At 39.3% G+C, this 27090-nt stretch overlaps 1 protein-coding gene across 3 annotated transcripts in view; it reads right to left on the bottom strand.

The window, feature by feature from the left end:
- Positions 1–6681: 6681 nt before the first annotated feature.
- Positions 6682–27090, bottom strand: part of SEH1L (SEH1 like nucleoporin) — a 62093-nt gene continuing 41684 nt past the window's right edge. The window contains exons 8-10 of one of the 3 annotated variants that reach the window (XR_015878210.1): positions 16617–16764; positions 11207–11361; positions 7242–7315 (exon numbers count right to left, since the gene is read on the bottom strand). Coding sequence is in view for 2 of the 3 variants with exons in the window: in XM_088469724.1 (XP_088325850.1) it covers positions 7129–7315; positions 16617–16764 (335 nt within the window). In the remaining variant the exon portion in view is untranslated. Of the gene's footprint in view, positions 7316–11132; positions 11362–16616; positions 16765–27090 lie in introns of those variants that run through there. The other 2 variants (XM_088469724.1, XM_088469726.1) reach the window with 2 other exon arrangements.

Raw genomic sequence — 27090 nt, 5'->3', positions numbered from 1 at the left:
TGAAGACGCTGATCCAGTCGCCAGTCCTGTGGCTACCGGTGCGGGGTGTGTCAGGCCTGTGACTATTTCAGTACATAAAGATAAACTACATTTGCCAAAGTTCCATTGTGGTCGTTGGAGGAGCTATCCTGGTTGCTGGCATTCTCCATATACAGGGGATAGTGTTAAAATGATCATCTGTCTCAAAGGTGCTGTCAGGTTGTGGGATTTCTGATTGCTTATTATTTCAAACCTGATTCCATTTGGGTCACGTTTTGAACTTCCTATGGATCACAGACCTCTAGTATAAAGCCTGTTACTAACTGTATCTCAGTGTCTGTGCAACGTTACTTTCAGATCTTTCTTGGACTCCTGCCAGATCCCTGCTGTGCCTGTGGTTTGCTGAGGACTTTGCTATATCTCTGCCCATGTTCCGTTAAACTTCCGATACTGGTTACCTGCCGCACTACAGAGCTCAGCATTGCCATTGCCTAAGTATTGTTATTTTGCTCCATTGCTGTGGTTGCATCCCCTGCTGGATTACTCTGCCTGTTGTCTTCTACTTCCGTGCAGTGGCAAACGCAGGATTTCTAGAGGGGGGTTTCCAAATGCTTGATTTTAGAGTGAGTGTGGCCAGTCCATGAAGAGGGTAGAATTAGCATTTAACCAGCTTTAATATGCGTCATAGTACAAAGTATATAGTGTGTCATACTTACAGCATATACAGGACCAGAGATCACAGTAAGCCATTAGATGCGGCAGTAAGGCCATCCTGCCTGAGCTAAATGTTTTTATATTAGATGTAGACACCATTCCAGAGCATTAGAGCAAGTCCGGGAGTCTGGGAGAGCAACAGAATAACCTAGTACTGCCCTGGACATATATGTACATATTGGGCTCTATAGCTGCACATCCGTAACAGTGAATGTTTTCCAGATCTCTTAGTTGGTGCAAAGGTTATTTATTACTGGATGATTCATGTTAGAAGATCCACAGGTGGTGCTAATTATTTCATTTGTGATACTGTGATGATCATTCAGCACTAGTAAAATTACCTTACTAATTCTATTGTGGTCCTAGTGTGGGCTGGGGAGGGGGGTTTCCAGGCTGATGGAAACCCCCCTACATTTGCCTATGCCGTGGACATTGAACTCACCTCTACTACAGTTGTCAATTGCACCGTTACAGTTATCATCGCCGGACCCTTTGTGCATCGCAGGGCTCAACTCCGCTCCGGATCCCCGTCACTCCGCAGGGCTCAACCCTGCTCCGGACCCTCACTACATCAAGGGGCTCAACCCCGCTTTGGACCTTCACCGCAGCGCAGGGTTCAACCCTGTCCTGGATCTTCACTACATCACAGGGCTCAACCCTGCTCCGGATCTTTACTACATCACAGGGATCAACCCTGCTCCAATTCTTCACTGCATTGCAGGACTCAACCCTGTCACGGATCTTCACTGTATCACAGGGCTCAACCCTGTCTCGGATTTTCCCCACGTCTCAGGGCTCAACCCTGTTCTGGATCTTCACTACTTTGCAGGGCTCAAACCTGTTCCGGATTTTGATCACACTACAGGGCTCAACCCTAGTATCGTCCTTTATACCATCCTGAGGCCTCATATAGGACTAGGGGTTCTCTACCACATTAGTGTCAGAGACTTTATTTACATATGGGGGTTTACTCCTATATTGACTACTGCATATCTCAACTTCTGTGTTGTTGAGACTTTATGTGAAACGTTGCTATATATGTGCCTGTGAATAAATTCTATTTACTTTTATTCCGGGTTACTGAGATTCCATGAAAAGGTCATTCCTAAAACCACCTCAGTTTATAGTGCCCAGTAGGCCTGACTCCTCCCAGGAGTCTCAAGTGTCGGCAGCAGTGCCCAGCATTGCTCAATCTGTAAAAGAAATACAATTTTAAATAAAAGAGAAAGAAATCAAGAAGCTGCTTACAAGCAGCCCCTAAATACTCCTGCAGGAATCAAACGTAAACTGGCTGCCTGTGGCTGGGGTAAAGGAGAGAGGCCTGGGCTGCTGTGAAAGAAAAATTAACTATGTCCAGACTCCTACTCACCTCACCAGCCTATACCCAGCTTAAACCTATGTCCCCATGGAGGAAGAAATTATAGCCCTTCCAAATCACCCTTGCTGCTTTTTATCCAAGCATCCTTGAGGTGAGCCACACTCTACAGTCTCACACATAGGTCTAATATTTGCTTTAAGAATACGATAATATGAGGAAAGCAGATACGATGGCTTTTACATTAGTAACCCAGATGGGACACACTTAACAAGCAGTTCCCAAAGGTGGAAGGAGTTTTCTACTGCACTGTGTAGATTAATTTATAAATATTTCACAAAAATCTAAATAATGTTCCCTCTGCTCCAAAAAGAGAATGACGACTCAGGAGGTTTCTAAAAATTACATTTATTACAACAATATAAATATGGCATCTAAGTACCATTTAATATATAGTAAATACAATATTATTCAGTCTATGGATACTTATATTCAGTAAGTTACAATAATCAATAAGCCTTTAAAAGCCAGCTGGTTAGAAAGAATGTTAGCATGAAAGCTGTATAATTAATTAGTGCAGAAAAAAAGTGATCTTCCTTAAAGATATTGAATTGAAACTTAAAATCCCAAGGTAAGTGTATTGTTTCACAATTCCCAAATCCAGGAATACTATACCACACTATAAATCCACTCCTGTCGATGTTGAGATTCAATCGCGTATGTATGTGGGAGCACTAGGCATTCTACCCCAGGGTCAACTTGTGACAAAGGGCTGTAGGACACTATTGTTAGCCATCAGGACGGCCGGGAGAAAAATAAATTTACAGAACTGGAATGGGGGTGTTGGACCTCCAGTTACCTCTACTTTCGGAAAAGTTGTCTTTCTTGTTCAGGATGGATTGGGTAGAGAGATTATTGCACATAGAATCTGCTACTGAATTTTTCTCTACATGCAAAAGTTATAGATACCCTCCCTATCTATCAAACGAAGAAACTCCACCAACACACTGCTTGATATAAACTCCACATGGTTGCCGCTGACCCCCCCAATTCATTGTACTCTGACAGCCACTAATCATGTTCCCTCCTGGTTCCCTCCCCCCACGGCATAAAAATCTCTGCTCTTCTTAGGTTTTAAGGTATTTTGCACCCAATGTTTCACAATGTTTTTCATGCTAAGCTGTGACAACCAGACTATTTGCCAGTTCACATATTGCAATTTTCTTGATTCTACATATATAAACCATATTTTTGTACTTCGTTGACAAATCTTCAATAAAAACATATTACAAAAAATTACAAGCATCTAGACTGAGCCAGTTGGTTGCCTCGCACTCCCCTAAAGGCACCAAACACTAGGTTGATCTTGAATATGTATTCAGCAAGGTCTCCTCTGTCTTTGACCTTCTGTGACTCCTTCAGAAACAGACCTCCCTCAGTCGTCGGGCACCTCAGTTACACTTACCCTTTCTGTTTGGGACTCTCTTGATTCTAAGTTAGCCTTATCTAATCATCCCTCACCTCAAACACCTCCTCTCTCTTCCCCCCACCCCTCAGGTCAGTCACCTACATGGTTTACACTTGGTCAGCGGCTGGCATCACCTGCTTTCATCACACTCTTTGTGGATTCAAACCACAATCTCTCAGAATTGTGGGGGAAACACTCTCTCCCGCAATCTTCTTTCTACCAATACCTCCGAATTTGAAACCTTATCGCTTCATCTCCAGACTCCTTACGAAATCCCACAGCAAAGGAACACTTTTGCATTTATAAGCTTTGGACATGGGTTCTCCACCTCTGACAGCACATGAACAATATTGGGAGTCGGACTTAGCCACTTCTTTAGAAGACATTTGGGAGGCAATCCGCCTCGACAATTGAAGTGTTGTATTAGTGTTTTCATCAAGGAAAACTCCTATAAAGTATATACCCATTGGTATCTTGTCCCACCAAATGTACCGATACCTCTAACCTTTACTGGATCAATGTGGTCAAGTCAGATATCTCTTCCATGTCTGGTGGACATGCCCTAATATCACCCCTTTCTGATTGATGGTCCAGGCTCTAATATCCTCTATAGTCCTCCCTTACCCCAGCCTCTTTGCTTCTGTGTGCCCTGGCCTGCCAACTTTCCAAACACGAAAATAAATTAATTCTGCACATTTCATGCGCTGCTAAATATCAGATTCGTGGATCTTGGAAGCAACCACACCCTCCAACAGAACCTCAACCGCATCTAGTTTGTGGCCTCCAAAATAACAGTGGACAAGTTTAATGCGGTATGGTCACCATGGTATAGGACCCAGGGTGTGACCCTTCTCAGTCTTTCATAACCACTTGTTCCCTGCTCCCACTACCCTTTCCATCTGATGCCCTTCATATTTCCTTTACCTTTCATTTCTAGAGCTCCACTTTGTCCCCCCCCCCCAGCTTGCTCCCCCTTTTCTCTTCTATTTTAGATTACTCTTTTTATTTTTGGTTAATCCCCACCCCTTTTTCTCCCCTTGGCTTCAGTCCTGTCCATCTGGGACCTTTGCAAATTCCTTACAATAAATTATATGCAGTTGCGCATTAAGACCCTCTCCTTTTTTTTTTTTAGACTACTATGGCTAAGAGTACCTTCTTATATGCAGTCCCCACTCCCTCTTTTCTCCATTTCATTTTTTTTCCTTCTTTTTATTGTTGAAAAGTACCCCCATGTAATGTTTCATTATTTAGCATGTTATTTTTTTTTGTTTACATATATGATGTTAAAGATTAATTTTGTCACCTACTCTCGTTGCGATTAATCCTCTGTCATTTGTCTGATTTTTTAAAAATAAAATTAGAAGATGCAAAAACAAAAATTACAAATAATTTGTAATTAAATATATTATAGGGAAGGTTAACTTAATGGACATTTATAATAGGTGCAGGAACTTTGGAAAAGATGGACAGGATCCAATTAGATGGTTAGGTAATGGACTACCTAGAGGCCTATCCATTAGGCGAAATGACAAAATGGATGATTAGTGTTCAGTCATTCAGGTCACCATGGTGCGGTGCCCGCACTGAATGGCGTTCACTGAACGTCATTCAGTGCAGGAGACAGACCTATCTGCGAACATGTGGAACCGGACGATAGTAACCAGATTGACAAGCATATTCCACAGATAGTCAGCGTCGGCAAGGACCCAGCATGCACGCACATAGCTGGTCCTTGCCGGCTATCCATTAGACGACTTTCTAAACGATCTGACCAAAACCTCCTGGTTTTGGTCGGATCGTTCAAAAAGTCATCTAATGGATAGGCCCCTTTAGTGAACGATATCTTTAAAGACCAAGGATTGTCGCTGAAGAGACAAGGGAGTGGAAATTTTTAATGAATGGAGTTAACATTCATTAAAGAAGGTCGTTCGCCATTGGTCGTTCAATGCATATCCACTGAACAACTTTTCTAAAGGTCATTCATCAATATGCAGAAATGACCACCATGTTCGAACGACAAAAGACTTCTTTTGACCAAAAGCTCCTGGTTTTGGTCTGATTGTTTAAAAAAATTGTGTAATGGATAGGCCCCTTAAGATGTTCAGCAGATTTAGTTATTTATTTTTTTGCACGTTTGAGTCATCCCTGAGCTCGCCTTAAGACACATGCACTACAGTTTGACAAGTGTACTGCCCCAGACCCCACATCCATCTTTGACTTCAGGTGTAGGAAAATCTCCTAAACTAAAAGGCCACTCAATGTAATGTAATTTTGTTAGGACAACTAAAGACTGATTCTAAATTTTAATCTATATGTAAAAAGAAATTGCTGTAGCACAGAAATTATATAGTTTAGAATATTAATTCACATGTAGTAGGGACACCTGTGCTCAGAATGCCGAGTTTTAGCTGTTGCTCAGGTGCAATATTAAATAGTCTGTAAAGGCACACATCCACTAGAAGACAGGCAAACGTCTGCATGATTACGACATTGTAATCGTGCAGTCGTTTGTCAGTTTGTGATGTGCCTACACTGAACAAGCAGTCGTTTAGTGTAGGCACATCAATCTGCAAACATGTTGGACCTGACGTTATAGTCAGGTTGTACAACATATCTGTCCGATGAGGGAGCGCACATCGCTGGTCGGTTTAGACTTTAACGATGTGCAAACGATTACGATATCGCTCAATTTAATAGTCTAGCGGATGTGTGCCTTTAGAGTTTTCTGTGTGAAAGTTTAACTTCTGTGTTCTATTTTAGACAATGTTTTATCCTGCTATAGTGATTGGTAGATATTAGCTATAACAAGTGTTTTATCTACAAATTGTGCTGTCTGGACTATTAAGACAGAGGTTCCCAAATTGGATGCTGTTCCTCCAGTGCCACATGTTGGTGGTCGCGTACCAAATAAAAAGTTATTTATGGTCAATGTAATAGGCAAAGTGCTGGCAGCAGCTAATCATATAATATGTGGACAAGAAGAGCAGCTCTGTCCACCACCACATAACTGAGTATGACAAGTTAGCACAATTTACTTCATTTAATATTTTTTCTGAGCTTCTCAATAAGAAACATTTGCCTTAGGGGTGCATGCTGATTCTCCTAGGACGCTGCGATTCAAAAAACGTTTGGGGACCACTAGTCTAAGAACTCTTGTGTAATGACAGTAAACATTTAAGACTATTTCTGGAATAATAAAGATGTGCTAAATAAATGTAGACATTTATTGATCATACATGCAAAAAAAAAAAATTGTACACTGTTCAGTTTGTCAGCATGAGCAATCTACATACGCTATGCTGCACCGTGTATGGGAATAACCAATTACAATAAATTATAAAAGCATTACATTAGAATACATTCATTTTTAAACTTTTAGTAATATTCTGTATTCTTAAATACTTTGTTAAAACTCAAATTAAAATATGTTATAAAAAAAAAACAGTCAAGACCTGCAATAATTTTTAAAGGACCAGCTGTGTGTGTGAATAAATATATATATATATATATATATATATATATATATATATATATATATATATACACATACATACATACATACATACATACACACACTATTTATTTTTATTGGTACCCACTATATTATGCATACATTGTGCTCCCCACAATTAAATGTCAAAGTTGTCTGCATTTACATTCCTTGATATTCAGATAAAGGTTTAAGAGGTGGGGGATTGTATCTTCTGCGCTGGGTGGCACACGAAGGATCTGTTGGGTCAGCCTCACAAAGGTTCACAAGCAGAGAAGGTGATGAAATAAAATTAGCATAACTGGACCATCTTGATCCAGACCTTATGTTCTCCAAATGGGGAAAAAATCTGAAACAAGGTAGAAAACAAATACAGCACAGAAAAAAAATAAAACAAAAATATTGTAAATTAAACAATACATAGACATGCATGAGGGAAGGAGAGTAATGAGTATGATACATTTCTGAATCAAGACATATTAAACCATATTAGATAAACACAACACAGCTTCCATAATTACACTTGTTTAAATTCCCAGTATATTTTAAGATATTGATTGGAAGAAAATCCCTGGGTTTGGCAAAACATAAACAGCACTCATTTTACTATACAATGGAATGCTTTCCCTTAGCCATGTAAACATCCTAGGCATACTTCTATAATCCATCAATCAAATGTTACTGAATCAATTTCTACACGTACATTCAAAGAGAAAGGACAGACAACAAAATCTTATACTTATTTTACTTAGGTTTCCCTTTGACAAGTTTCACAGGAGGGTTAAAAATCAGGTAGTTCTCACTTTATTTTTTACCTGTGTAACAGCAATGAGTACGGCCTATTTTCTCACTGTCCTAGATGTGTCATAAAGGGGGAATGTAACCCCAACCCAAATTTATCTCAATACATGGATTTTAAAAATTAGCATGACATGTATAATGGGTCACCTCATTTTGAAAATTAGACTGAAAAGTGGAATTGTAAATGCAGGATTAGACCATGACTGACAAGTTCAAAGAATCTTGGTCTGGTTAATATTATTCAGTACAAAAGCAGCTTTAAAGCTGCATAAGCCTGGTGTACAAACTGTGGAAAACCTAGATCAGATACTTCAAACATCTTAAAGGCCCTAGTTACATGGCTGCTCAGTGAAATACTCAACCTACTTAAGGGTCAACTGTAAAATGTGACAAGGGAGAGCTTTCATGCCAATAGGGGAATAACAGATGTGTCCAATTTGTGCAGACCAGTCTCATTTATGGTTTCTAGGAACTAAAAAATGAGAAGGAAGCATGGATTAGGGATAGAGGGCCTGATTCAGACCCGCTCGCGAGTGTTGAGCGCTCGCAAGTGGGTCGATGTTGCCCTAGTGCGCATGCGCACGACGGAGCGCATGCGCGAGACCCGCATAGCGACAGCCAAGCTGTCGCTATGGGTCTCGCACCAAAGGGGGCGTGCTGTCGAAGGTGATTCACATCACACCCCCTTTGGTGGGCGTGCCGGGGGAGTTGCTGCCCAGACGGAGGCGTTCCCATGGGAACGCCTATCGTCTGGGGCCGGCCCCACTGACATCACTAGTGATGTCAGTGGGAGTGCTTTTGGCTCTGATAGAGCCAAAAGCACTCCAGGGCTTGCGGCAGCGAGACCCTACCGCAGGGTCTCGTCGCAAGCCCGATGGTCGCGATGGTCTTGACCATCGTGGCCATCTTTTTGGCCGCTCGCATAAGCTGTGGGTGGTCACCCACAGCTATGCTAGCGGCCAGGAGGCCGCTCCATTTTTAGGTAGGAGGGCCCTGATTCAGAGCGAGCGCTCTGGTCAGAGCGTCCGGCTCTGAATCAGGCCCAGAATCACATCATCTGAACATAATCAGTGTCTCCTTTAGACAGATAATTTGTCCTTGGAAGTTGCAATCTGCTTGATTCCTAGTTAAAAAGTAAACTAGGCACCCCTGCCTAGCTCCCCTAGTGTGTGGTAAAGAGCTTGACACCTACACATATTCTAGCTTTTGGCTTGTAATCTAAAACATCAAGTGACATACAGATGTGTTCACATACCTCCATGCACTACAAGTCGCAATACACAACACGTTAGAGCCACGTGTCTCGGTATCGGTGTCTTTTCGTGCAACTTTTTATCTTCAAATGAGTCTTATTCGCACAACGAAGTGGAAATAAACCTGGTGGACCTTTAATAAAATCGCATAGGCTATGCTTAGGAAATCTCCCCCAACATCTTTATTAGAGTTGCCTTTATTCGATTTTCCTTCTGACATTTATTTTCCCATAACACAAGTATTTGGCAGACTGCACTAAAACAGCGGTTGTCTACTTTATTTTTTTTAACCTGGGTACACCTTTATCAACCCACTTGCTTTATTTCTACCCCAAATATTTGTAATGAATATAATAAACAAAGAAAAAGTTTAGACTCCACTACATATGAAAATATATGTGCTATAAACTATGTTTTACAAATAAATAAATCAAGCAATAAATATAATTAATTGGTCAAATAGATTTCTCAGTTACAATTTAAGAATATTTAAAAGTGACAAACTATAGTCCACATGCTTCCTTATTAATTTTTAAAGCTATATGTTCTGTTCTAACAATTACAACTTATTATTTTGAATCAACTAGAAATTGGTGAAAAATTAACATAAAAGATCATGGGCTGATCATAGTCAAAAGTTCTGACATTAAGAGCACTGTGCCAGAAATTATCTCGATTTCACTAAATCAGGTGATCTTTTTTTATGCAGGAAACACCAATGATTTTGTCAGTCTTATCCTACCTGTTATCAGGATCCTACTGTGATACAATAGGAGTAGATATCCCTAGGGCACTACTTCCTCTATATGACCATTTATCTAATGGATGTCCTGTAGCACATCCTCAATATATCTACATATTTAAGTTGTCTGCTGTTGGCTTTCTAAGTGTGGGACGTATTCTGATGTAATTGATGGCAAAGAAATTAAGGATTTCAACAAATTAGAGGAGAGAGAAGGTGGCCTCCGAAAAAAGGGGAGAAAGAGGTGGCGACTGTCGCAGCTACTACACTATCTAGGCTGGTGGCGTAGCAGAGCTTCTTCTCGCAGAGCAGGAAAAAAGCATGTCTGACAAAGCCTGTCCCCCCTTCCCCCAATATTAAATATTTTTTCGCAGCCTTTAATATCACAGGCGGAAAATGTACTAAGTGGGTTTGAAATCCTGTCAGTTTTTCTGCAGTTTACCAGCAAGATTGAATCCGGGAGATTTACAAAGCTCATACCTGCTGCAAATCTACAGCGAAACCAAAGTTTAGAATAGATTAAAAAATATTTATGGTCATTACATTTTCCAAACTCCAGATTTACTAAGATGCGGGTTTAGAAACTGCTGCAAACTCAACAAAAAAAAAAAAAAGAACATTGTGAAAGGCAAGATAGCTCAAACAGCATACTGCTTGAGCCATCTGGCTATTCAGAAGGAGAGGAAACACAATACACTTATAAAAAGGGCAATCACTGTATTTAATAAGGAGGTATACAGTATTAATAAAATAATATTTCCTACATGACACATTTATCAATATTATCTATCAGTTGGAAATGTGTTTAATTTTTTTTAAAGGGCAATATTTATGAATTAAAGGGGCAATATGTTAATTGGTCTTTAAAAATATTTTTATGACAGGCACAATACTTATTATTTTATGGTTATATTAATGTTGCTCAGATCATAATATAATAAATGCTTCCCATTATTAAAAATAAATCAATAACTAAACAATATTGCCTCTAATATAAAATTCATCTTATTAACATTTCCCCTTAAAAGATTAATAGAATATTCCCTCATAAGAAAATTAAACCGGTTACAGTATCTGCCTCCTTGTTCAATACATAATGAATGCAGTCATTAGTATATAGTGATTCTTCTACCGATTGCCCAAATATATGTGGGAGGTTTAAGGTGGCTTCGTGGAAATTTTCTGGTGGTTTGGTCAAAACCCCAGGAAAAAGCCACCACAAAAAAGATGGACATCAATAGTGGTTTAAAAAAAAAAAAAAACCATCAAAACCGCCGAATATTAAATTCAGTTAGGCGCTTAAATCTGCCATAGCAAATTAGCTGCCAAGTAAATTTACCGCATAGACTTGTTTCCAACAAGAACAACAATTATGCACACTTTTTATCTTTTATTTTATAGCACAAAAATATCAAATGCACACATAAAAGGATCTTTGAGTTACATTTAGTAGTAAGAAGACTTCCTGTGCATCTCTGGAGGACTCTCACTGCAATGGGGAAGGGGAAATAAAGAAACTCTGCATCCGTTCCTGTGTGCATGCAACAAGCAGCAAAACAACAAAGGTTACTCCAGTTAGCTTGGCATCAACTGTGCTGTCTGTTAAAGACACAATACAAACAGAGAAGACAAATAAATTAAAATCACTGATGTAAAAAGTGTTATCAGAAGCAAAACATTTTATATATTATACATATTAGATATAGTAAAGACATTTACAGTGAACAACAAAGCCAAACCCTGATATCTTTAAAAAAAAAAAAAAAAAAAAAAAATGGCAATGAAAGTATTTTTTTTTCCCGGCAAGAGGTCATTTTGGAAATTGTCCAGTTTGCACAGAAATTAACTTTTAAAGTTAACAACAACAAGTTAACACAGGGTCCATTCGGCTTCATGATTTTCAGAAAGATATCAGAAAAGGATCAGAAGTTTACATATGGTTTGATAAACATAGCTGGACTCCATTCAGGTTGAATAAATTGATAAATGCATTAAAAGGGACTTGGATAAAAACAAAAAACACTTACACTTTTGTACTGAGCATTTAAACATGAACAGTAAAATACCTATAGTAGAAAAAGTCATTACCCTCACTAATACCCCATATTTTGATTTAGATGTTGCAAACGTCAATTTTGTTACTGGTCTATTTAATATAAGTTTTCATGCCTACCATTACAAAGTAGCTGATGGTGTTGCTGGTCAGATGGAACATACAAGTCAAGTCAATGCTAAATGAGTCCTAGTTAAAATGTACCAATTAACACAATGAAAAACATGTAGCAATATCCCACTACTCCATAGCTCTCAATCAGTTAACAGCAAGTTTTGTGAAACCTTACTGTGAAAAAAATTATTCCCCTTAGGGACAAATCATGTCCACCCACTTCCAATTTGTAAACCAGAGGGGGGCCTAAAAGGAAACTGCTGTAGGATGCTTCTAGCACTTACAGCCTGAAAGCATTAGACACATTATAAAACTGCGGACATATTATACAAAATTCTGCAGCACTATATGCCATACACACACATTACATCTCCTTTAGAAATGTAAGGGTGGTGTGACTCTGCAAAAAATAAAAAACACAACTTCAAATCACTTTGTAAAGAGGACTTCTGTTGGCAATGGAAGATAGTGTTTCCCCACTAGGAATTAATGATAAAGTACTGCACAGGACTGGACACAGATGGAGGGTTTTAAGAAATAATTAATTTGCACAGCCACAAGAGGTTGTTAAGCAGTTGATACTATTCCTCTGTTAACAGTTCTCTATGGTGCAGATCCTAACTATGTTTAAGGATATTAACCATGCTAGAACTGCAGTATTCGTGTGTGAAACTTCTAAAGGCTAGAAATCTGTAAAAGAGCCTTTGAATGTTCATAGTTTTTACCTTCTTTTTGTCTGTACTGTGGTGAGCGTGATCACAGTGGTTAGCATTGCGGTCTCATACAGATGGGTCCTCATACAGCTAGCCTCCTTGTGCGTTAAACAGCCCTTCTAATCGCACCACGTAGAGGCGTGACTCGGTAGCGCCAAGTGTCTTTTGTGCGTCCCAGCGATGCGAATAGATCGCACAAGCAGCTCCTGCTTATTAAAATGATATTCAGCATTCCCATGATCTGTGAGCGAGTGCGGGTGTATCTGTATGCTGAACGCTACATTACAGTGTCAGGGGCTGTGACACTGTAACGTAGTGTTTCGCATGCAGATACACCTGCAGTCGCACACAGAACATAGGCATGCTGCAAATAATTTTAATCAGCAGAAGCTGCTTGTGCTATCCATTCGCATCGCTGTGCGAATAAGACGCATTTGAAGGTAGAAAGTCACACGAATAGATGCTCAGCGCTACCAATTCACACGGAGCTCCCGCACTGTGTGGTACGACATGTAGAGCACGCAGGATGGCTGTATGCGGACACATCTGTAGCTCTGGGGTCAAGACCAACCTGGACCATATCTATGTGGAGTCTAAGTTCTTCATGTGTTAGGTTAATTGTTCTGTGTGGTAGGGAATTTAAAAACGGTACACTCCAATGGGGCAGGGATGTGAATGATTCCAAGAAACAGCAACTGAGCAAATCCGCAATGGAATGGATGTCTCATCCCATACAATAATGTAAAGTGCTGTAAGTACTATTCCGAAAAAGCTTTATTTTAACAAAGCATTATTACTGTAAATAGAAGATTAAAATTACAGTATAAGTGTAGGGAACATACTGCAATTATCATGGAAAAACAGTCAGATAGTGGAGAGTATAGGGAGGTCACATATATAATGATCAGGGTTCAGCTTTATTAAACTTCTCTTATCTACATAAAATAGACATTACAAACGCGTTTAGAGAGTACAAATTTTGCAATGAACCACACACACAAAAAAAAAGGCAAATTTATCGCTTTCAATTTTTCCTCAAAGTAATATAGTCTTTTTTTTTTTTCTTTTTTTTACTTTGAAGAGGCTTTTTTTTTTTTTTTTTTTTTCTAGTTAAGTAGTTTAATGATAAATCGTACAATACAGTGAAGTCTAACTATTTAACATAGTATTTAAAAAAAAAAAAAAAAACACACCAGTGGCAGATTACAAAATACACAATTACAGTTGAATGAGGATATGTAGTGTTCTGTAGGAGGGGGGCAGAAACATTTATTCAGAGCACAACAGGGATTTTGTAACACCTGAATGGGCTTGAAATCTCTAGGATAGCTAAATGTATATGCACCATATAACTGAATAAAATACTTAAGGGTGAATTTATTTAGACCATTTTTCCTACATTAGAATACATGAGCCACAAAATTATGTTTTTACATGACTACAGTAATTTTAAACTTTAAAAACAGTCCAGTTGTAAACACTACATTTAAAAGCTATGCCTTTATTTTAGAAGTTAAAAGTAATCAATTCTGACCCCAATATCTGTTCTGAAAAGTCTTCTTTTAATATCTTGGAGAGCACGTTACACTTTCAAGACTAGGGAATATAGCCTCATTAATTATGGGGGTAACAAGGTGGAGTAGGGATCACTGCATAAGTGCGATCTAGTATGTATTAAAAATTATATATACACAAACAAAACAGAAGGGAATGCAGTTGTAGATCCCGATTCTCTCAAAGTGCAAAACATGTAAACATTTTTATAAAGAAGGTGGGGAGGAAGATTAACACACATGAGTTCTAACTCATGTGTGTTAATCTTCCTCCCCACCTTCTTTATAAAAATGTCACTGCCCCTCTTAAGTAAAATATTTCTATAAATATCTGCAATCAGTCCAGTAATTGGGACCAATAGTAAGCCGGACTAGAAAGAGTACAAGAAATTAAGTTGTTTAGGAGCTCATACAAACAAAAACACACAATACACCTGATATGAAGTACCCTGTGACATTTTGCTGTTTTTCTAAAGCTTTGCTGAAAGTTTCATATAAACCACCATAAACAGGATATTTGTGCTGATAGTTAAGATACTGTAATATATTTAATTTTTAAATACATGGAAATATCATTTATAGTACTTGAGGAAAGTTTGACAGACTAAATTAATTTAGTAAATCTTTACTCAAGTCTTCAGTATTTTTATATTCTTGTATAAGGCAGAAAATAATATGAAAGGCTCAGTACCAAGGGCCATATCCTGGCAGGTGGGTCACCTGGACCCCTGCATACTTAAGAGTGGCAAATACACAGCACTAAACTACAACTTGAAGTCTGTGCGTCACATTGCTATTCACTTACAGTTCCTACAAGTCCTATCTGACGTAACATGGCAGTACATGTTACAATATGCTTAGAAAGTGAATATTTCTTAATACAGGTTGAGTCTCCCATTTCCAAAATGCTTCGGACCAGGGGTATTTTGGATATTGGAATATTCCGTATTTTGGAATATTTGCATACTATAATGAAATATCTTGGGACCAAATCTAAACACAGAATGCATTCATGTTTTATATACACCTTATACACACAGCCTGCAGGTAATTTTATACAATATTTTTAATAATTTTGTGGCTCAAACAAAGTTTGTGTACGTACATTAAATTAATTTGTTTCATATACACCTTATACACACACAGCCTGAAGGTTATTTTTTACTATACTTTTAATAATTTGGTGCCTTAAACAAAGTTTGTGTAAACTGAACCATCAAAAGCAAAGGTTTCACTAATCTCAGTCATGCTAAAAATATTCTGTATTTCGGAATATTTGTATATGGGAGACTCAACCTGTACTATTCTTAAGGAAAGAACAGCTTCAAAGCACAGAGATGCCACAAAATGTATATGCCTTGGTTACGTTATTATATGATGCCTGCCAGTTAGGAAGTAGTGCACATATAGAATATGTTCTTTCTTACACTGCATTGAAAAAACTAAATGTAGGTTATTAGGAGTAAATAGTTGATACCTTGCAATATATAATGGGATAACGCCAAGTGTTAAATATGCCATTAAACAGTTTCACAAGCATTAGGATAGAAGCAAGTTAAGTATATATTGTGTAGTCTTGTTCTAATATTTCCAACCTTTCCAAGCTTCGGGGTGTGGATACCTACATTACTGGTAACTACTTAAAAATTGAAGAGGCTTTTTAACTGGTACATTTACCAGTGCTTGATCTGTCAATGGGGTGTAAACTCACGTCAGAGATATATAACAGAGGTGCGGATTTACCGGATTACTAATATAAAATATGCATGACTGTCAAAAGTCAGCTTACTCTCTTGCTCAGCAAGTGAAATGTAAATAAATAAAAAGTAGGGTAACAACACATTTTAGTTAATGTGGGGTATACACCTGACCGAGGCAACAGCTGGGGGTACCGCCATCCTAGCAACCATTTTGGCAAGCATACACACTTACCAATCGGCCTCTCGATATGTCTGGCCAGACATCACAATTGAGCAGGCATTTACATTTGCCCACCCTGTTGTGTCATTGTCGCTGGTTCCTGCAGCCTACATAACGGGTCGGTCAGTCGCCCGTACACACAAGGCAGATATATATTATATATCCTTCAGATATATTGCATCTGCTGTGCTATACAACTGTGGCGATATATGTGAACAATGTAGCTCACAGATGTATAAAATGTAGACACCTGCAATGATCGATATTAATTGGCCATTTAAAAACAATAAATGTGGGATTTTTCTGTTTTTATTTATTACACGGACTGTGCTATTATAATACGATTTTTTTATTAAAAGTAATTTATTGCAAAACTAAACTGTTGATTATGAATACGCAGGTTTAACCATTTAGGAGAATACATTTCCTTTGATTTGATTAGTAATTTGAACAGCAACTCCATGCTACTACATTTTCAGTGCCACAAACCATTATGCTTACCTGCCAGAAGACGATCCATTAACAGAGTTAGGCAAACTCTGATTGGCAGACCCAACAGACGACACAAGGAACCCTTGCTGGCTGGAAATCACAGGGTTCCCGTCTCCCTTCAGCACACCAGTGCATTTCCAATTGTCCATGTAGTTGGCTGAAGGATATGCCAAACAAAACAAATTAAATTTATTTAGATAAATATAAAACTATGCTCTCTTAAGTATACTTCTGATAAATAATTTTTAGTGATTAATCCATTCGATGTCATGAACTCAACGTTTAAATTCCTTGTAGCACTTTTCTTTAAAAAAATAATGTTCCTCCCCGTTTCTCTAATAAAACAAGTGCAGTTTGCTATAACAGTAATAAGATGATGTCAGTAGCATGTCCATACTGGGCCTATTCATTTATTTTTTTAAATTTGTAAACCACAGGTTGTCCACCTTTATTTCATATATATATTTATTTTTATTTATTTTTTTAAATAAAAATAAATATATATATGAATAAAAAGAAATATATATATATTATGCACCCCAGTCCTGGGAATGGCGAGTGCAGGTCTGCACCCCAAATCTGGGAGTGGCGAGTGCAGTGGGTTTCTGATATATATATATATATATATATATATATATATGTCAGAAACCCACTGCACTCGCCACTCCCAGATTTGGGGTGCAGACCTGCACTCGCCATTCCCAGGACTGGGGTGAAAGTGGCCTGTCACCACATTGCCTAAATAAATAAAAACAGAAAACCCAGCACTCACCATGTTTAAACGCTCTCAATGATGTCTAAATAAATAAATAATGGGGATTTGATTCATGGATTGATCAATGCATTCAATCCATGAACCAAATCCCCATTATTTATTTATTGTCCTTTTGGTAGTATGATAGAAGCTATGTTTGGTGACTGCCTTACCTTTAAAAGCCAGTAGCTGGCAGGTGAGCTTTAAACCAGGTAACATTTTTTCAGTCTAAACTATGTGATAACAGCTACCAGGTTTCCATCAGTGTGACGGATAGTGTAGGACCTGCAGAAAAGTGGGGTCCCGTGATGTGGGCTGCGGGCTTAAAATGCATTGATCAATCCATGAACCAAATCCCCATTATTTATTTATTTAGACATCATTGAGAGCGTTTAAACATGGTGAGTGCTGGGTTTTCTGTTTTTATTTATTTAGGCAATGTGGTGACAGGCCACTTTCACCCCAGTCCTGGGAATGGCGAGTGCAGGTCTGCACCCCAAATCTGGGAGTGGCGAGTGCAGTGGGTTTCTGAATATATATATATATATATATTTTTTTTTTTTAATCACGTGGCCTCAGGATGACTCCTTTTTAGTTATAAATGTAACCTATTACTATATATGGCCGGCTCCAAGTGCAGATTTCTTTGTACATGCTAATGCCCATCTGCCGATCCGGTTTCTGTTAACCTAGACATATAGTAGGTTTTGGGCAGGTTTTTATTTTCATTAAAAGTAAACATTTTACTCTACATTTCAAAAAACACTAGCATTTAAGGTGAAAAAAACATTGTCTGTGGTATTCAAAGAGTGTATAAAAAGTGTAAAATATGTAGCACTCTTCCCTTGTATGCCTTCCTCTTCATTTGAGAGAGTCAACCAGCTGGTAGCTACTAGTTTGTGGGAGAAGCTCCTGCAGGTATTCAACTTTCTTTGCATGGTGCTAAACAGAGTGAGCGAGAAAATTAGCCCACGTAGTTTCAGGGACAATAGCACCCAAAGTCCTTAAGCTATCCCAAGACAGAATATGGATATAGATAGAGAGATTATATATAGATTAGTTGAAGTATTATTCTACAATATATTTGATTAGGTACAGATAACCAACATAGGGATGGAAGAAAAAAAGGAAAGTGGAAAAATAACATTTCACAGAAAATTTGTCTGCTGAATTCAAAACAGATGGCAGGGGAAATTTATGTATAGGGGAGACCTGTCAGGAACAAAATTACAATAGTCAATGCAAAAGCTTACAGGTGCATACATTCAGAGGAAAGGGGAACAACGGGGATTAAGGATTTTAAAGGCAAAGACGGGCACAGGAGATAGTCTGGTGGACAAGTTATTTGGGTAGTAAAAGTAGGAGGGGAGAGATTTTATATTAATTGATGGGATTAAATAAATGGAAGGTGCAGGAAAAGAAAAAAAAAAACAGTGAGCAGACTGCCGTTTAGGGAAGGGTTGGTGTGGGTGTGTTCAGAAGAGATGTGTGTAACAAGACTGACTGGAGATGAGTGATTGGAAGTATACATGTGAAAGTTTTGAGACGTATAAAAATGTGTATGTGTGACTATACTTTGTAGCAGTTTTTATTGTAAAACATTTTTTATTGTTTTCAAATAAGAAAGTATAACAATACTTGACATTCCAAGATATCTTTTCAAAATATCGATATTCAGATATTAATAATCAAGTAACAATAGTTGATCAGATCAAAATGATTAACAAAAAAAAAAAAAAACACATTATGAGAATAATTTTTGATCATATCCAAACTTTGAAGTATATATATATATATATATATATATATATATATATATATATATATATATATATATATATATATATATCTTTCAAATACAAAAATATCTTGAAAACAATTAAGATAGGAGATTAATAGACAGACTTAGGGAGGGAAGACACAAAAGGGGGGAGAGAGGTAATGGGGTAAATTATTCTTCTGTGGACATAGATTACATACTTTAATAAGAAGTAGCATATGAGACTCATAAACCTATATCCTGGTGAACGTAGAAAGGACATCATGTAAGTCTTCTGTAAAGCATCCACTCAGTTTTTTCAAATATAGATAACACCCGTGACTGAGCTGAAGGATCTAGCGATTCTATATACAGACCCCATTTTTTATAGAATCGGATTACTCCTTTTTCTATGTCTGGTAAGGTTGACTGTCTGTCATAAAACATTGAGCGTTCGAGCCTATGACAGACCATTTGTACTGTAGGCTTCTGGCTATGTATCCAATTTGTTAGAATTAACTTTTTTGCTACCGTTATCACCATGGTTAAAATAGGAGATAACAATCCTAAATCCACCAGATCCTTCCAACCAGATAAGTTGGTGCAAAGTAACACTAGGGGATCTAGTGTAGGGATTATATGAAAAGATCTATTCAGGTAAGATATTAATCTATTCCAGAACCTTTTAATATATTTACAAGTCCAGAAATTGTGGGTAAAAGTGGCAGAAGGATCTCCACATTTAGGGCATGCTCCAGATGCGCCTGTAACTAAGTGAGAGCGTTGAGATTGAGAAATATACGCCCTATTAATTGTTTTTACATGAATCTCCTGCAAATCTGCAGATTGTAGAATGGACATAGTCTTTGCAAAGTATTTAATAATGGAGGCGCCTTCTGTAATAGTCGGGTGGTCCTTCTGCCAAGCCTGAAAACAGGGAGCCCACAGCCTAGAGTCCTTGGATTTAATTAAATCTGTATATAAATATCGGGTTCGATATGGAACATGAGAACATACAGAAATTAGAGACATTAGGGATTCTGAATCATTATTTGATGAGGTTAATGACATTATAGATTGAGTAAAATGTCGTATCTGGAGAAAAATATATAGGCGATTGTTGGTGACCGCAAATTTCTCTTTCCATTCTGCAAAAGACAACAATCGACCTCCAGGGTCAAAGACATCTGATATAGCACGAATGCCTTTAGATTGCAATCTTAGGTAAGTACAGTTCTCCAAAGCTGGAGTAAACATGGGGTTACCACAAAATGGTATATATTTGGAAAATCTGGGGTTTCTACCAAGTCGTCTGTTAATGGCGAACCATATCTCAAATGTGCTTTTGAATAAAGGGTTATTATATATTACACTAGGAATCTTCTTCTTTGGTGAATGTAAAAGTGCCCCTGGATAGTATGGATGTAGTAAAGCACACTCTAATACATAATCTGTATATAGACTACGAGTATGTAACCAGTCCTTTATATATCTAAAATGGACCGCCTGTGTGAAGCGACCCAAATCTGGGAGGCCCATTCCTCCATCATTTTTATGTGACAGCAATTTTGCTCTTGCAATTCGTGGTTTTTTACCACGCCAAACAAATTTAATAAAAAGTTGAGTAAGGATTTTAACGTCATATTTAGAAATCTGGATAGGTAACATCTGTATGGCATAAGAAATTTTTGGGAAGACAATAGATTTAATTAGGGCTATTCTTCCTAACAGAGACAACGGGAGCTGCATCCATCTCTCCAGCATGTTTGATATTGATTGAATCAAAGGGGCGAAGTTAACTTCATATAGACTAGACAATTTTAAAGGAATGTTGATCCCCAAGTATTTAATATGTGACTTAACCACTTTGAAATTTTGTAAATAGGGGACTGAGGATATATTGGTGTTATTTTCAGGCAGCCAGAGAAGTTCAGATTTCATCATGTTGATTTTATATCCTAAAAGTTTCCCAAAATCTTCAATGATGTGTATTATAGCGGGCAGTGAATTAGCTGGTGATGAAACAAAGAGTAGCAGGTCATCTGCAAATAGGGCAGTCCTCAAATCTACACCTCCTCCTATCTGTATACCTTGAAAAAGGGGTGATTGACGGAGTGCGATTGCTAGTGGTTCTAACTCTATGTCAAACAGCAGGGCGAAAGAGGACACCCTTGACGCGGACCACGTTTGATTTGGAATGATCCAGATATGTGGTTATCACATATTATTTGTGTAGAAGGTTTAGTATATAAGGTACGAATCATATTAATACATTGTAATGAAAAATAAAATTTCTGTAATGTGTCAAAGAGATGAGACCAAGAAACTAAATCGAACGCTTTTTCGGCATCTAGCGATAAAATAGCTTTATCTATGTTATCTTTACGTTGGGATGCTGTATACATAGCTGCTAAGACCAGTCTAATGTTTACTACTGAATGTCTATTTGTTATAAAGCCTGTTTGGTCTTTGTGGATTGTGGATGGCAAAATTTGCTTCAATCTTTCTGCTAGAATCTTGTAATCACAATTCAAAAGCGATATTGGTCTATAAGAGCCAGGGTCGCTGAGATCCCTACCAGGTTTCGGTAAAATACGTAATATTGCAGAATTGAAATGTAGAGGCATATGGTCTTGCTCTAGAATTTGATTATAAACTCTTGGTAGTATAGCAGAAATACGTTTAGATAAGAGACGGTAAAATTCACTGGAGAGACCATCAGGCCCAGGGACCTTTTCGGGTTTTAATCCTTTAATTACGTTTTCTACTTCTATATCTGTGATAGGTGCATTGAGCGATGTATTTTGATCTGTTTGAACCTGGGGGATTGGGAGCATATCCCAAAATTTAAGTATAGTATCACGATGGACCCTCTGAAGCGTCATACAGTTTCTCGTAAAAAGAACGCATGACTTCTAAAACCTGGGCCCCTGAGGTTGTGAGAGAGTTATCCGCTAGGCGAAGGGGGTGGACCACTATTGGCGGCCTGATCCCTCTTAATAAGTTGGTCATTAATTTACTTGATTTGTTTCCAAATCTATGAAAGCGGTAATCTCTTCCAAAAGTATGTCGTTCTTCTAGTCTAATAAAAAAATCATCAAACTCTGCCTTTGCTTTTAAATAGTTTTGTTTATTAATTTTTGTAGGGGAAGATACAAATAAATTATATTGGGATAACAACTGTTTTTGTTTTTCCGTGTAATCTTTCATTAGTTTCTTTTTATGATTTGAAGCATAGGAGATAATACCTCCTCTCAGGACGGCTTTTGCAGCCTGCCAAAATAGAATGGGGTCATCTTTCAAATGAGCTGTATTGTTAGTTAAGTAATCTTCCCATATAGCATCAAGGTGATGGCGGAATTGAAGTGACTGTGTCAAGTATTGAGGAAATCTCCATAAGTAACTATGTCCCTTTGTGGAAGGAATGTGATAATCTAACCATATCAAGGCATGATCTGAAAAACAAATCGGTTCTATCGTAACTGTAGATATATTGGGTATCAGCGTTATAGATGATAGAATATAGTCTATCCTGGTAAGTGTTCCATGTGCATTTGATAGGCACGTGAACTCCCTATCCACAGGATGTGAAAATCTCCATGTGTCTTCTAAATTAAGACTTTCAGCAATAGCAGGGACTCCAAACCTAGGGGGTTTACGTTGTTGATTGTTAGGAAACTGTCTATCCAAGTGAGAAGAAGATATCATATTGAAATCTCCACAAATAAACAAAGAGCTGTTCTGGAATGGGCTAAGTAGGGCAATGAGGTTTTGCATAAATAATTTAGAATATACATTAGGGGGCGTGGCCACGGCAGCAATAGTGTAGGACACAGGGACTCTGAGCTCTCCGGCTGATAATCCTGCTTACCCCTCCTGAGACCCCTATATCAATGTTACTACCCTGCTGTCTCTCACATACCTTGCCAGGAACCTGCTGACTTGGTTGGAGCTGTGTGGAGTGAGGAGAGTGGCTCGAGGGCCTCCATTGCATTCCCTGGGCCTGCCTGTCTCCAGATCCTGTGATTCCAGAGCTGCACCCAGGCCTCTCCTCTCCTGTTGGCTTCTGTATTATGCAGCCTGTCTGTGCCTAACAAGGGGGCTTTGCTGGGAGCTTCTGGTCTGCTTCTCCTGCCTGGCTTGTGTTTAGAGTCAGGGAGGTTATCTCTGAGTCTGATACTGCCGGAGTTCTGCCAGACATCACTATTTCTCCCTGCTCTGTGCAGAGAACTGTCAGCTCTGCAACTGTGGGACTCAGCAACACTTCTTTCCCTGTGAGTGATTTCTAAGTTTGGAGGGATCTCTGCCTGTTGCTGCTGCTGTGTCACTACCTGTGCATTTATATATTATAACTTGTCTCTTACATTATTCTCCTACATTATATTAATACTATGGGGGAAAACAGGTCATGCTGCTGCTGCAAAACTGGAACGCTTTGCCCGTTCCTCCACTCCTGTGCCTCCAGTGTGTTGTGATCCCCAGGGTACATCCAAGTCTGTGACCCCACCTCCCCCTGCTGCATCTGGGTCAGATTCATCACCAGAAGTTACGCTGCAACAAGTGCTGGAAGAAGTTACCTCCTGCGAGACTAAATTGGCAGATAAGATTGAGAAAGTTCCATCCGATATATCTTCTCTTCATCAAGGTCTCCAGCAGGTCCGCGAAAGTCGGTGAGGCAGAAACACGTCCATCTAATCTGGAAGATTCCCAGACCCCATTACAGGCTCAAGTGGCCTCCCTGACATCCCAAATGTCCGCAATGCAGCATAAAATTTCCGATATGGAGGGCAGACTGCGCCGCAACAACATGCGGTTCGTTGGTCTCTCGGAAAGAGAGGAGGGGTCTTCACCTGAAACATTCCTTGAGAAGTGGTTGGGGGATACATATGGCAGAGACTCATTTACTAACCAATTTGCTGTGGAGAGAGCGCATCGGATCCCTACCCGTCCCCTGCAGCTCCACTGCGCACATTTATAGCCAAATTTCTTCATTACCAGGACCGTGATACTGTGCTTTGATTGGCTCGAGTTAAAGGGCCACTGGAACGCAACGGTGTGAAAATTTCTATGTTTCCTGATTTCGCAATGGATGTCCAAAAAGACAGAGCTAAATTCCTTCCAATAAAGCGTCGTCTCCGGGATTTAAATCTTCAGTACGCTATGATTTTTCCATCTAAGATGCGAGTGGTAGCGGATGGAGTCTCAAAATTTTTCTCTACACCACGGGAGGCTGCGGCGTGGCTGGACCAGAAATCTCCTGGGAACAGGCAAATGGCAACGGAATGACTGTACTGATTGCATTTGCTGATTATGGGCCTGATTCAGACCCACTCGCGAGCGGCTGTACGCTCGCAAGTGGGTCGATGGTCTGCACTGAGCATGCGCACGACGGAGGGAGCTCCGTCGTGCGCATGCGCCAGACACGACGAGCGAAGGACTTTCCTTCGCTCGTTGTGTCCGATCAAAGGGGGCGTGCTGTCAATGTTGATTGACAGCACGCCCCCTTTGGTGGGCGTGCCGGGGGCGTGCCTCCCTGACGGGGGCGTTCCCACGGGAACGCCTCCCGTCAGAAGCCGGCCCACTGACATCACTAGTGAGGTCAGTGGGAGTGATTTTGGCTCTGATAGAGCCAAAATCACTCCGGAGCTTGCGGTTGAAAACCTCAACCGCAGGCTCCGGCTCGCAATTTCGATGGTCGCGATGGTCACGACCATCGCGGCCATCAAAATGCACGCTCGTATAGCCTGTGGGTGGTGACCCACAGCTATACGAGCGTCCAGGAGGACGCTCCATGAAAAAGGAGCCCGGCCCTCATGCAGAGCGTGCGCTCTGCTCAGAGCGTACGGCTCTGAATGAGGGCCTATATTTGTTTATGGCCAGAAATTGCTAGTGTCATAACGACATTAAATAGGCCTTTTTCTGATATTCCAATATTTATATTTCTATAATAGTATTTATGTTGTGATATTGGTTGGATATTGTTCTATGTCCTGCTCCCCTTACTGGGTATATTTCTTTTTTTTTTTTTCTCTGGTAGGGTTTTTCTTTTTCTTTTGTTGTTTATGTTGATATTTCGGTCAAAATATGGCCGGAGAGTTCCGTTGCATTGGTGGTTATTTTTATTCCAGTGCCTTTTACACCTATAAGGATTGAGTAGTTGTATCCTGTGGGTTTTAGTGTAGTTTAGTTTTGGGTTTAAGTATGCCTAAGTTCGGGTGGGTATACAGGGTGGGGGGTGGTTTTGGATGGGTTGTCCAGTCTTTCTTACAAATGTTTTTTTTTCTTTACCACACTATTTTTAAAGGTAACTTCAATTATGCTTTATAGTTCAATGTATTACAATGGTGAAACTTTAACATGGAATGTCCGGGGGGTTAATTATTATTATTATTACCAGTTATTTATATAGCGCACACATATTCCGCAGCGCTTTTACAGAGAATATTCGGCCATTCACATCAGTCCCTGCCCCAGTGGAGCTTACAATCTATATTCCCTATCACATGTGCACACATACACACACTAGGGGTAATTTTTGTTAGGAGCCAATTAACCTACCAGTATATTTTTGGAGTGTGGGAGGAAACCGGAGTACCCGGAGGAAACCCACGCAAGCACAGGGAGAATATACAAACTCCACACAGTTAGGGCCGTAGTGTGTATTGAACCAACGACCTCAGTGCTGTGAGGCAGTAATGCTATCATTACACCATCTGTGCTGCCCACAGTTAATGATCGTTTGAAGCGCTCTTTGGTCTTTAAAATGATTAAGCAATATGGCCCTGATATTTCTTGTCTAATGGAGACGCATTTGGTTGGGAGTAAGGTACTAGCTCTAAAAAGACCATGGGTTGGGATGGGCCTATCACTCCTCGCATACTTCATCATCCAGGGGTGTCTCCATTCTTATTAATAAATCTGTCCCTTTTTCTTTTACTGCGGTCCAAACTGACCCTTATGGCAGATATGTTTCTGGATTGTGTACTGTATTCTAAGCCCATTTTATTGTTAGCAGTGTACATCCCCCCTCCTTTTTCATATGACGTTTTAAAAAAAGCTGCTGAATTTGTGGCCCGTTCTCCAGATACGCCAGTGCTCTGTTTGGGAGACTTCAATAATATAATGGACCAGTCTATGGATAAGTGGCATGAGTCTTCAAGTTCTCTTTCTAAAGGTGGTGAGGGCTTTGCTAAGTTTGTAACTGACTTGGGATGGGTTGATGCGTGGAGAGTTAAACACCCTGGAGTACAACAATTCGCCTGTTTTTCCTCCGCGCATCACTCTTTCTCTAGATTGGATGTCCCCATCTATTGTACCTAATATAACTAACATTGAATATAAAGCCAGAGGAATCTCAGATCACTCCCCACTTCTAGTAGAATTGAATGTGTAGTCCTAGAGGTCTCCGTTTATGGAAACTATACCCCTCTTGGCTTCTTCAAATGGGTGCAGGTTCAGAGCTGGAAGTTATGTGGGATGGCTATTTCACTGACAATGTGGGATCTGCCTCTGTAGCTAATGTTTGGGACGCCTTCAAGGCCTATTTACGTGGGTCTCTGATCAAAAGGGTAGCAGAATTAAAAACATTTTATAGGGAAAAAGGACGTGTTTTGGAGATGGCCTGTAGAAATCTTGAGTTGGATTACTTGGGGGACAGGTTGGAATCTTCACGTTTAAAATGGTTGACTGCACAGACAGAGTGGACTGATCATTTGACAGAATGAACCGTAGACTGTTATTCCGTTCTCATTTATATTATATGCAGGTGACAGAACTGGTAGTTTTTTGGCACACTTGGTTCAAGCTGATAGTCTTTCTGCTGTTGTCTCGGAACTAATTGGGCCTGAGGGTTCTATGGTCACATCTACACAAGATATTGCAGAGGTTTTTAGTATATTTTATAAAAACTTATATCAAACACAGTTGACTGAGGACGTGAATGCTTTGTCATTATATGTTGCTTCTGCTAG

This window comes from Taudactylus pleione, unplaced genomic scaffold (assembly GCF_031769625.1).
Source record: "Taudactylus pleione unplaced genomic scaffold, aTauple2 ptg000093l, whole genome shotgun sequence".
Classification (NCBI taxonomy): domain Eukaryota; kingdom Metazoa; phylum Chordata; class Amphibia; order Anura; family Myobatrachidae; genus Taudactylus; species Taudactylus pleione.
This window is presented reverse-complemented; position numbering and strand designations above follow the sequence as displayed.